Source organism: Schistocerca piceifrons, chromosome 8 (assembly GCF_021461385.2).
Source record: "Schistocerca piceifrons isolate TAMUIC-IGC-003096 chromosome 8, iqSchPice1.1, whole genome shotgun sequence".
Lineage (NCBI taxonomy): Eukaryota > Metazoa > Arthropoda > Insecta > Orthoptera > Acrididae > Schistocerca > Schistocerca piceifrons.
Window position 1 is genome coordinate 491,848,564 of NC_060145.1, and position 13,590 is coordinate 491,862,153.

Sequence of the window (13,590 nt, forward strand, 5' to 3'; positions counted from 1 at the left end):
TAACTACTGCGTAGTGACTGCAGTGGTACAGTATACATATATACATATGTATACTGTACCACTGCAGTCACTACGCAGTAGTTAATAGTAATATAAAAATTATATATAATATGAAACTGAACTTAGCATTGTATGAAAAAATGTTTTGCTGAGTCACGAAAATGTTTCCAGAAAAATAGTGGGTTGCATTATAAAAAAGTTTGGGAACCACTGAAATATACTATACACTGATTACACAATATACTAACAACGGAGTTCTAGTACACTGTGGCATAAGAGAGATGAATACACAAAGAATTCTGCTACAATCAAAAACATGTTAGTAGGACATGTTCAAGCCACGAGTTCTAATAACACTCATACACATGCAACAGTAAATAATTGGTTATGTTTATTTGAAAGAACAAAATAAATTCACAACATATTCATTTGTGTGTGTGTGTGTGTGTGTGTGTGTAGGAAACATTGTTCAGCACTTAATAATGATTTGCAATCAAAGATAGCAGTCCTTTCTAATGCACTGTGACATATCAAATAACCTCCGTGACACTGAAACACTCAACATGCGACTGTGCACGTGATACAAGTTGATTTATCTAAAATTATGATTATGCTCTTGGACTACTGTCTGTTAGTGTGTATCACCTACACAGCCGTTCACTTTTGTTGCTTTCCAACTTTAATTGCAAACTTAAATAATGGCATACTATGCAAAATCTACAAATTTTAGTAAATGATCACGATAACGTCTTCCCTTAATCTAAGCTTATTTACTGGTGTAGTATAAATTGTTCCTTAAAATAAATAAATAAATAAAAAATTGCACGAGTTACAGTACTTCCTTATACTGATAATACAGGGTGTAACAAAACAAAACAGGCAATCTTCAAGGGAACACAGAAAGTGTTTTGAGGAGCAAAGTGATGGCAGGAAGCCATGCCTGGAAATGTCATCTGATGACACTACAGGCTGACAATCTTGCAGGCTCCAACACCTTCAGATGGACCATCCCTGCAACAGCTGACATGTCTGTGGTTGCAACACTTAGTGGACTCTGCAGTGTCGTCATGACACGTGTCAATTTGCTCAATAACATCTTACACGCATGATGATGTCAGGTTTATTGTGAAAAGTTCTGCACGGGATCTATCAGTGTACAAACTCGAGATCTCTACCAAAAGGATGGCCTACCTGAGCATGCTGGACCGTGCAGATCTGACACTGTAGTGTCTTTGGCTGATGTTTCTGAACGCGGCTTCCAGTTCTCGATTTGTTCTTCGAGACACCGTCTGAAACCCTCCATAGTCTGTCAGTACTCTTTTGTTACACCCAATATATTTAGAAGAGTGCTGTGCTACAATACTAACTGATTACGTTTATTGTATACTGAAACTGAAAGTGGTTTACCCAGAGCATCAACTGTGGATGAAGAAACAATGTAGGTAAATGTAATACACACATTAATTTCACTACCAATGCTAATACAACACACTATTCTATACCATTTTTTCCTCCAAATTAGGTTAAACATATCATAGTAAATGCTCCAAACACTATTACTTTATTAAACTTGAAGCAATATATGCAGGCAAAGCACTATTAAAGTTGAACACCAAATCAACAACAGAAAAACAGCAGAAGGTAGACAGAAGAATCATTCAAAAGTAGGTCCGCATAGTGAGCAATGAAGATTGCTGCCAGATGAAGTGGTGTAGTGGCAAAGTGAATCACTGATAGATACAATGTGATAAAGCAATGTTGCCTTTTTCTGCCACATATCAAGACAGCCAAAAACTAGGCTAGTGAAACAGCTCATCACCCACTTTTGGAAAAATAACAGCAGGGTTCAAAGAACTCCAGGCTGATTGAGAAGAGTTAATTATAACAGTGCAACAAATTGAAAAAGAAAGGATTTAAATCAGGGAAGAAAAGACATTTCTGGGTAACAGTGGCACGACAACTAAAAAAGAACATTCAAATGGAAACAACACACCATAACTGATGAAGAACAGGTAGGTAGGTCAGGAAGAATGAAAAAGTTTTGGGAGTAGAAGGGGAAGCCGAAAAGACAAATCTCACTCAAGTGCATAAGGAGCGAAACAAGTGCTTCAAATGGCTCTAAGCACGATGGGACTTAACATCTCAGGTCATCAGTCCTCTAGACTTAGAGCTACTTAAACCTAACTAACCCAAGGACATCACACACATCCATGCCTGAGGCAGGATTCGAACCTGTGACCATAGCAGCAGCGCAGTTCCGGACTGAAACGCTTAGAACCGCTCAACCACAGCGGCCAGCTATAGTGCTTCATTGAAGGTGTAAAACAAAGTACTACTGATGGAAATTGTTGTGTATGTGCAGCTTTTTTTTAATTCTTTAAACGATCATTAAGTCCTCCACAAGACATTTAACTCAGTGCCATTGCTATGACTTCCATACAAACCTTGCAGCTTCTTCAGTACGGCAACTTCCATTTTTAGTACTTGTTTTGGTTGCCTGGCAGATTCCACCTTGAGGGCAACTTGTTCTTTGGTAACTAGATCAAGTCCCTCATAAATCTCTCCAAAGCCACCCCCACCGATCTTGCGAACCTATTCAGAAAGTGAAAAAAGAAAAAATCATCAATGTCAGAAACCAGAGCGCAATACTGCGCTGCCACTAGTAAGACTGATTTAAATTATACACGGTTAAACATCTGTGGCAAGCAACAAATTTTATGCTAATTAACAAAAAATACAGTAATAAATCATGAGGTAATGTGAATTAAAGGAGTACACCTGCTCAAAAACTGCTGAAATAAATACAACTGCAGAATGACTAATAGATACATGAATTTCAAAACAAGTTCATTTATCAGGAGTGAAAGGCAATTAGTAATTATTGAAGGTGAAGAAATAGGTAATGAAGAGAAAAGTTACTCTAAGCACTGAATTATTGGACGAAAGATCCTTAACATGCATTAGCACAACTATGTAGAAATTAGATTTAAAATTTTTTTGCCAAACCAAACATAAAAGTCTTTGTGTTTTATCATGCCACTGTAAGTGTTTACCAGACATGAAGAGTGCAACCATATACTGATCAGCTTGCTACTTCCAAATAGAGTATTTATGTTTCATGCATAAAATTACAATGTATAAGCATGAGCTGATTGTAGTGCAGTGTTTCTTTTTATGAATGACGACAACCTAAATTTACGGAAGGAAGACAATGAAATCAGCGACACTACATCATAGCCCCTCCCCCACCTGCTACACCTCCCCCACAACATGTGGACAGGCTCCATAGGTTGCAAAGGTTGTTTCAACTACGGTGCAGAAGTTTTGCTGAGAAGCCCTTACACTGTTGAACACATACGTGCTTTTCCAGCAGCACAATGCATGTCCACATACGGCTGCTGCAACACAGTATGCTCTTTATGGTAGACAACAATTGTGCTGTCCAGTGAGATAACCAGATCTCTTGGCAATTGAGCACACATGGGACAAGATGAAATGGGAAATTACTGGTTCTCTGCAGCCTGCAAGAACCATTGCTGAACTACATCAAAAGGCACAAGCTGCCCACAGCAATCTATCGCAAGATGTCATTCGGCACCTTTATGAGGATTCGCATGTAAGAACACATGCCTGTGTTGCTGCCAGGGTGATTGGGGGGGGGGGGAGGGGGAAGGGGGCAGGGGAGCATGGTATTGATGTGACTGTCTGAGCACCTTTACTGTGATGTATGTTTCATTTGGTCTGGATTTATTATCATATACTCCTGGAATGATAAACTACCGGTCACCTCACTTGTCGATAAAATGTCCTCATTCTTCAGGGTGTCACATTTTGTTCCTGCCAGTGTATAAGTAGTGCATAAAAACTGACTTGCAAATTTCATACAGTACAAGTGCTACAAGACTGTCTCCCTCATAGCTCCATAAGTAGATATGCATTAAACAGAACACACTGTGTAAAATCTTCACCTGCACACACTGCAAACCACTGTGAAGTGTGTGACAGAGGGTACCTCATGTTAGGGTTATCCCCACTCCAAGAGTGTCTACAGTCTGGGAAGAAAGACTACTTAAATGCCTATGTAAGCACTGCAATTATTCTAATCTTGTCCCTATAGTCTCTATGGGACACATATGGAAGGGGAACAAAGAACATCTGTAAATTCCTCACATAATACTAGTTCTCAAAATTTTGTAAGGAGGATTTTGTGGGGATAACCAATGTCTGTCTTCAAGTGTGGGTCAATTCAGGTTTTTTTTATGTGTGTGTGGTGCTCCCCCAAACCAAACAAACTTGTGACCATCTGTGCTGCCCTTCTTTGTACAAATTCAATATCCCCATTAGTCCTATTTGTTATGGGACCCCCACACTTGAATAATACTCTAAGATTGGATGTAAAAGTGATTTGTAAGCAGTCGCCTTTGTAAACTGACTGCATTTTCCCAGTATGTTGCAAATGAACAGACAACTGCCAGCCACCTTACCTACTATGTGATTGTACCATTTCATATCCCAGCAAACTGTTACACTTGGAGAGCAGGGGCGGGGGGATTGGAAGAAGAGAGGCATACAGCAACAAGAACAGGTACTCCATCATGGTTGGTTGGTTGGTTTAAAGGCGGGAGAAGGGACCAAACTATGAGGTCATCGGTCCCTTGTTCCTAACAAAACAATGCCACAAGTGTGAGAATAAAATGGACAAAACATATAACGCAAAACAGAAAGAAAGGAAAAGCCACAGGAATGAAGGGAAGGCAACGAACACTAAAAGGAACAAAAGAGGACAAGAAAACAACAGACAGACCCTAGAAACAGAAGAGAGTAAAACATGAAAGCAAATTACGGGGGCTGGCCAACCACGAGAATAAAAAGGGAAAGCCAGCCACTCTGCAACACATTAAAACCTCTACCCTAATAGCACTAGGGTGGAGGACACAGAGGGACAAAGGACATGCGCTAAGACCTACATAGGAGTACAAAACACACTCTCGTGGATAAAACGCTGCTGTGGAGGCATTGTCGCCCAACAACGAAGGCAGGGTGCTGGGAAAGTTAAAAGTCTGCCACAGAGGGGCTAAAAGTGGGCAATCCAACAAAAGGTGGACAACTGTCATTTGGGAGCCACAGCGACACTGAGTTGGGTCCTCGTGATGGAGTAGGTAACCATGTGTTACCCACATATAGCAAATGCGGAGCCGGCAGAAGACAACTGATTCCCTGAGAGAGGCCCGCATGGAAGACTTCCACACATTCATAGTCTCCTTAATGACACGCTGTTTTTTGTGAGTGCTGTTATGCCATTCCATCTCCCAAAGCCGGTAAACCCTGCAGTGTAAGACAGAACGCAGGTCAGCTTCGGAGATGCCTATCTCCAGAAGCGGTTTCCGCATCGCCTGTTTGGCCAGCCTGTCAGCAAGTTAGTTGCCGGGGATTCTGACGTGTCCTGGGGTCCACACAAACACCCCGGAATGGCGGGACTGGTCCAGGGCATAGATGGACTCCTGATTGGATGCTACCAGAGGGTGGCGAGGGTAGCGCTGGTCAATAGCTTGTAGGCTGCTCAATGAGTCAGTACACAGGAGAAATGACTCACCAGGGCATGAGTGGATGTACTCAAGAGCATATGGTCACCAGCTCTGCAGTGAAAACACTGCAGCCAACTGGCAAGGAGTGCTGCTCAATATGTCCTCCATGAACATAAGTGAAGCCTACATGACCATCAGCCATTCATCCATTGGTGTAAACCACTTCAGAGCTCCGTAACACATCAAGAATCGAGATGAAGTGACAGCGGAGAGTGGCAGGGTTAACGGAGTCCTTAGGGCCATGCAAAAGGTCCAGACGAAGCTGCGGCCGAGGTGTACACCATGGAGGCACATGTGAACGGACCGCAAGTAGAGGTGGTAAAGGGAAGGACTCCAGTTCGGAGAGAAGGGACTGCTCGCGAACCACAATCGTTAGCCCCGATCTGGGCCGATGATTCGGGAGATGGACTGTCGCGGGCAGGAAAAGGAGACGGTAGTACGGATGCTCAGGGGAACTATGAATGTGTGCTGTGTAGCTGGCGAGCAGTTGCGCACGTCTGATCTGCAGTGGAGGGACACCAGCCTCCACCAGTACGCTGGTCATCAGACTTGTCCTAAAAGCTCCTGTCGCTAATCGAACCCCAGTGGTGCACAGTGTCGAGTAAATGCAATGCTGAAGGCGCTGAACCTTAAACCACACTCCAACAGTCAAATCGGGATTGGACAAGGGCTCTGTAGGGCTGCAGCAGTGTACAGCGATTTGCACCCCAATTGGTGTTGCTCTGGCAACAGAGGGCATTGACGTGCTACCAGCACTTCTGCTTAAGCTGACGAAGATGAGGGAGCCAAGTCAGTCAAGCATCAAAAACCAGTCCAAGGAATTCATATGTCTCTACTACAGTGAGGGGATTGTCATTAAGGTAAAGTGTGGGCTCCGGATGAGCGGTACGACGCCGACAGAAGTGCATGACACACGACTTTGCGGATGAAAACTGGAAGCCATGGGCTAGAGCCCATGACTGCACCTTGTGGATGGCTCTCTGGAGGCGCCATTCAGCAACAACAGTACTGGAGCAGCAGTACGAAATGCAGAATTCGTGTACATATGGAGGAGGTGAGACGGAGGGCCAGACAGCTGCTGCTACACCGTTAGTGGCCACTAGAAATAGAGAGACGCTCAATACAGAGACCTGCGAGACTCTAAATTCTCCTGGATGTGGATGGAACTATGGGAGTCACCAACTTGTACGACACGGAAAGTACAGAGCGACAGGGAGTTTTGGATAAAAATCGGGAGTGGTCCCTGGAGAACCCACTCATACAATGTGGCATGGATATAACGTTGCCAAGTAATGTCGTATGCTTTATGGAAGTCAAAAAAGACAGCAATCATGTGTTGCCATATGGAAAAGGCTATTCAGATGGCAGACTTGATGGACACAAGATTATCAGTGGTAGAGCGACCCTGGCAGAAGCCACCCTGACATGGAGCCAGCAAGCCACATGACTCCAGAACCTAACCCAACCGCCGACATACCATACGTTCCAGCAGCTTACAAAGAACGTTTGTGAGGTTGATGGGCTGATAGCTATCCATATCAAGCAGGTTTTTACCAGCTTTGAGCACTGGAATGATGGTGCTCTCCCGCCACTGCGATGGAAAGACACCATTGCAACAGATCCGGTTGAAGATGAGAAGATGTTGCTTGTAGTCAGATGAGAGATGTTTAATCATCTGGCTGTGGATGGAATCAGGCCAAGGAGCTGTGTCGGGGCAATGTGCAAGGGCACTGAGGAGCTCCCACACTGTAAATGTGGCGTTATAGGATTCACTGGAGCGTGTAGTGAATGAGAGGATGTTCCCTTCCGGCCACCATTTGAGTGTGCGAAAGGCTGAGGGATAATTCTCCGATAAAGAGGCTCGAGCAAAGTGCTCGGCAATTGCATTTGCGTCAGTACATAACTCGCCATTTATGGTAACACCAGGGTCTGGTACCCGAAAAGACGTTTGATCTTTGCCCCGACTTGGGAAGGTGACATGTGGCACCCAATGGTGGAGACGTATCTATCCCAACACTCCTTCTTCCATTGTTTGATCAGGTAGCGAACATGGGCACAGAGCTGTTTAAAGGCTATGAAGTGCTCCAGGGAAGGGTGCTGCTTATACCACTGTAGAGGTTGCGGACACTCCTTAATTGCTTCAGCGACTTCCGGCGACCACCAAGGGACTGCCTTATGCCTCGGGCACCCTAAAGAGCGACAGATTGCGTTTTCTGCCACAGAAACAGTTGTGCTAGTCATCTGCTCACCCATCACATCAATGTTACCGTGTGGGGGAGATTCCAGTGGTGACAGCAGAGGTGAAATTTCCCCAGTCCACCTTGTTCAAAGCCCATCTGGGCAGGCATCTGTGTGCCTGATGCTAGGGCAGTGACAGGAAGATGGAGAAGTAGTCACTACAACACAGGTCATCATGTGCTCTCCAGTGGATAGACGGGAGAAGTCCTGGGCTTCAAATTGATAAATCAATGGCCGAGTAACTACCGTGAGCCACACTGAAATGTGTTGCGGCCCCAGTATTTAAGATGCAGAGGTCGAATTGCGACAGTAAAGTTTTGACATCTTTGCCTCGGCCAGTAAGCATGGTACCACCCCACAAGGGGTTATGGGCATTAAAATCACCCAGAAGTTGGAAAGGTTTAGGGAGTTGATCAATCAGTGCAGCTAATACATTCAGGGGTACTGCACCATCTGGAGGGAGATATATGTTGCAGACATTTATTTCCTGTGTTGTCCTTATTCTGACAGCCACAGCCTCAAGAGCGGTTTGAAGTGGCACATGTTCAATACAGACCAAGTTTAGGACACAAATGCCAACTCCCCCTGACACTCGATTATAGTTGCTAAGGTTCCCGTAATATCCCATATAGCCGTGGAGGGCAGAGGTCCGCATTGCTGGGAACCAGGTTTCCTGGAGGGCAATGCAGATAGCAGGTGTAAAGCTTAACAGTTGCAGTAGCTGCCAGGTGGTGGAAATAACCACTGCAATTCCACTGGAGGATGACATCGTGTGACTGGGAAGGCCTGGAACATTCAATGAGGTTTACGCCTCAGAGTCACCTGCTGCCACCGATTTGCCTGAGCAGTCTATTTCCATTGTGTCTGAGGGTCTGGCAAGATCTAGGTCCTCAGTGGATGCCAAAATCTCCACCACATCCTCAGCCGTAGCACTTGTAGGTAGCAGTGGTGTGAGTGCCACTGCAATTTTCTTGGTCTTAGGGGTTTTCTTTTTGGATATATCTCGCTGCTCCTTGGGTTTCCCTGGCTGGAAGGACTTCACTGGCTCAGTATCCATGACCGAGGATGAGCGTGAAGCCCTACGACCAGCTGCTTTTGGGCTCTTCAGCCACTGGTGGGTGTCATCTTTCCAACTAGAAGAAACCTGGGAAGGGAGTGACCCAAGGGACCCCTCTCCAGCGAAAGAAGCCGAAGAAGACTTACGTTTCTCCAGCTTAGAAGTGGGGACGGATGTCCCTGATGGTTGGGGGGTGGATGGGTGGGGGCAGGGGGGGGGGGGGGGGTTGCTCCTGAAGTAGGTGGTGCAGGAGCAACAGCGAGGGAAATGCCTTCCACCATCAACGGGGCATCCAGCTCTGAGAGGCGACCTGGGTTGGCGGAGCTGATGGTGCCAGAACTGTTGTAGCGAGGATGTCATACGCACAGGATGCAGGCGTTATATTTTCTCTTAGCCTCAGTGTAGGTCAGTCTGTCCAGGGACTTTTACTCCATGATTTTCCTTTCTTTCTGGAGAATCCTGCAGTCAGGTGAGTGAGGCAAATGGTGCTCTCTGCAGTTGACACAGTGGGAAGCGGGGCACATGGAGTATTGGGATGTGATGGGCGTCCGCAATCTCGGCATGTGGCGCTAGAAGTACAGCGGGAAGACATATGGCCTAACTTCCAGCACTGCATTGGGGGGGGGGGGGGGGGGTGGAGGGGGGGATATATGGCATTACATCACACAGGTAGACCATCACCTTGACCTTCTCGGGCAATGTATCACCCTCAAAGGCCAAGATGAAGGCACTGGTGGCAACCTGATTATCCTTCGGACCCTGGTGGACACGCCAGACGAAATGTACACCTTGCCACTCTAAATTGGCGCACACCTCATCGTCGGACTGCTAAAGCAGGTCTCTGTGAAATATAACACCCTGGACCATATTTTAGCTCTTATGAGGTATGATGGTTATATAAACATCCCCCAGTTTGTTACAAGTGAGTAACTCCTGTGACTGAGCAGAGGATGCTGTTTTGATCAAGACTGACCCAGATCTCATTTTGGACAAGCCCTCCACCTCCTCGAACTTGCCCTCTAAATGCTCAACAAAAAACTGAGGCTTCATCGTCATGAAAGATTCTCCATCAGATCTCGAACATACACGGTACCGGGGTGAATAAGATCCGCTGCCAGCCTGACGTTCCTCCCATGGTGTGGCCAGGAAGGGGAACGATATGGGGTCATACTTCTGGGCGTACCAGCAAGAGATGATGATGGACTATGCTTCATCGCGTGTTATCTGCCCTGATCCCACCCTCTCCGACCAGGGGCCCTCCCCACGGGTGTCACCCAGCCGCAGCAAAGGCCACCTGGCAGGATGGCCGTTGCTGGGAGTCCTGATGCCCCAGGGGAATGGGCATCTACCCCTTGGCATACATGGGGAGTTAACAGCGCAGGCATCAGCAGAGCGATCCCTGTGTGGTCTGGGGGGCTACAACCGACAGGGTACATGGCGTCCCCACCACAACGGAGTGGCTATCATGCTGGTTATCAGGTTCAAAGAAGTCCATGGTCATCGTCGACACACAAATCGACATTGCATAGTGCCTGGTGGAAAATGCACCCAGGAAGGTGTCCTCACTCAAGAGATGGAGAATGGGCAGGACTGCACTGTGACAACGAGAAAGTGGGCTAAAGATCTCAATGCACGATGGGCACAATGCACTTTGTAAGGTGTCCTTCCCCAATTGGCTCGCTCTTTGGGAAAATTTTGAAGAATGGAGGTCAAACTGTATAGGGGACCATCACATAAAGGACGAAACATGTGAAACTCCTTTTAGTCGCCTCGTATGACAGGCAGGAATGTCTCGGGCCTATTCTAACCCTCGGACCCACAGGGGTACCCACATGTGGGTTAGGCAGTGGTGTACCATTTCAGGAAGTGTGGGAAGCCAGTGGGGAGGGTATTCAGAAAATTCAGGAAAACCTGTGTACTCGCCGAGCAGCCACAGACAATGAAATGCGAGATCAGAGAGGCCAATGAAATATTCCAACAACATGTAGAGAACAGATGGCCCGAGTTTAGTATCCGACAGTGTTTTGCACTTGCTGCCATGCCCGAGTATCAGTAAGGAAGACAGATCACAGATACTCAAGCTGCATAATCCAGCCACAGCTTGCTCCCATGAGGGCACTGCTGCAGCCACAGGCATATCCAGTGGGCCACCCACCAACTCTAGAGTGCCGGTAAATACTCGATTAGTAGAATGACCTTCCTTGCCCGTCATATGTTTCAGTTTAGAGTGCTTACTGGACTGTTTGTGCACATTTGCTATGTTGTAGAGTCTGTTTCTTGCTATCCGTTCACTTCGTGAATCCCATCATTGACCACAGGAACTGCTCGTTTGTTCCTCTACCTACGCAAAATACGGTAGAAAACTAAGATTTGCAAAATCATGATTGCCAGCCACCAGAGCCCAACAACAGGCCGCACAAACAACCGGAGATGCCAATGTTACTGGCCAGAAATGCCACCATGTGACCTGCATCCAGCATGAGCAAAACGGGAGTCCACACCCCATTAACCAATGACTACCACTCATGGCGCACAATGTAAGAGGCAATAGATGATGGGATATCCAGCCCTTCAACCACAGGAAACCAATTACAATATTATCTCTCACCTCTTCCACCACAACAGGCCAATAACAAATGCTTTTTTTTTTCTTAATTTGTGATATAATTCTCAGTAAAACAGTTGTGACACTGGACATAAAATACACCAACAGATCCAGAAGAAGGGAATTAACCACAGACAAAATGTCGATTTCATCAGTGACGTTTAGTTATGGTACCACACCAAGCAAAAACAAACAAACAAACACACACACACACACACACACACACACAAGAGAGAGAGAGAGAGAGAGAGAGAGAGAGAGAGAGAGAGAGAGAGAGAGAGAGAGAGAGAGAGAGAGAGAGACTGACTGTCACTGCTAATGTATCAACTATGAGTGGCCAAGCAATGGAGGAGGCACTTTTTCTGTGAAATGGGTGGGAGCTATCTAAGCAGCGGTATTGTCAGTGACTTGTAAGTCTGATGTTACAGAGCCACCAGCGAAGAGAAGTCTGGCATCCAGGGACAATGCCTAACTATGCCAAGAAAGACCATGTGGAACAAATGGGTGAAAAAAAAAAAAAAAGTTGAGAGTCGGAGGTTGTAGATAGGATGTCCTCCACTGGAGTTCAGATGATAAAGATGCCCTTGATGGATCTTATCAGATGAATATTTTTAATGATTTTTGTTGAGATGGCTCAACAACAACTTGGCAAAAGACGACACCATCTGAGTGTCGATCACAGCTGTTTCAATTTTTTTTAAGGTGATACTTTAAATAGAGAAGTACTTAAATAAGAAGGTACAGTTAATTGTGGATACCAGGAAGAAGGTTGTGAAGAGGTTTGAAGTTGCAAGTTTGGGAAAGGCAAGTGTTCAGTTGTGTAAGATAATGGACATTGGGAGAGACGCTATAGATCAGCAGCCATCAAACTTTTTTGCTCAAGAGCCAATACTGACATTGTGGAGTGGCATCTCTGACAGCATATATGCCCATCTTATTGTTAATTTGTAACCTACATAAAAGAATATGTTATGAGTCCCCAATAGACCAGCTATGGTAATGGCACGATAAATTGGATACTGACCTTAAGTACCAATCATTAAAAGTTGGCACCTTTGGGAATGCTTCAAGTTGACTGTTCTCTGCTTTGAGGTGCTGCCATCCTCACTGACTCAAAGATGTACTGCATTAGAGGGTGATAGTCTCTGTCTGTAATGCACACTCAGGACTCCATGTTACTTTCGTTTGAAATTTATGCCTTACCAGCTGATAACATGCGTGTGAGTAGTTGGTACTGGAAGACAAACTAGAAAAGGTTCTCCCTTTTACACTCTGTAAACCCACAGTGGCCACACTTTAACCCTCTGCCCCTGAGGTAAGTGGCCAACTTCACTTAGCTTATAGCTGAATTCACAAACATTAATTAAAATCAAGCATATATTAAACTATAACTGTCTCTGTAAATATTTTGTTTATTACTGAGAAGAAATATTATGCTCTTAAGAAGCTCTCGACTTTAATTGATGTTTTTTGTATTTAGCTGTTACTTGCTAGATGCATATTATTACACATGTGGCTGAGAACTACAGGCTGCACAAGTATTTGATTTGGGATGCTTCAAGCCTGTGGACCACAGTCTGATGACCACTGCTATAGATGGAACTGGTATGACCAATAACAAGCAAAATGCCATGTGATAAACAAACAGGACCAATGTAGGCCCAATGACAGAAATTCTACATGCATTGATGTAGGGTGGTAGCCTGCAGGCAGTTGGCAGTAAATGAAACATAAATGGTATTTAAAGCCAGAGGTTCATTCAGTGAGAACATAGTACCTAGTTACAATGTGGCACTGTGGGTGGCTGCACTTTTGTTGTTGTTGTCGTCTGAAGTCCACAGACTGGTATCGTGCAGCTGCCTGCGCATGTGAAAGTCTTTTCATCTCTGAATACCTATGGTAACCACCATCCTTCTGAATCTGCTTACTGGATTGAAGCTTTGATCTCCCTCTACAATTTTACCCCCCACACTCCCCTCCATCAACAGATTGACTATTCCTTGATGCCTTACAATGTGTCCCATCACCTGATTCCTTCTTTTAGCCAAGCTGATAACAAACTTCATGCCCAGTTGGATTCAGTAGTTACCCAGTAAACCTATTCA

The 13,590-nt window shown here is 45.3% G+C and overlaps 1 protein-coding gene across 4 annotated transcripts in view; it reads right to left on the minus strand.

The window, feature by feature from the left end:
- Positions 1–13,590, minus strand: part of LOC124712506 (tau-tubulin kinase homolog Asator) — a 625,336-nt gene that overhangs the window by 108,905 nt on the left and 502,841 nt on the right. For all 4 annotated transcript variants that reach the window (XM_047242811.1, XM_047242808.1, XM_047242809.1 and 1 more), the window contains one exon: positions 2,445–2,592. In XM_047242811.1, coding sequence (XP_047098767.1) covers positions 2,445–2,592 — 148 coding nt within the window. The remainder of the gene's footprint in view (positions 1–2,444; positions 2,593–13,590) is intronic.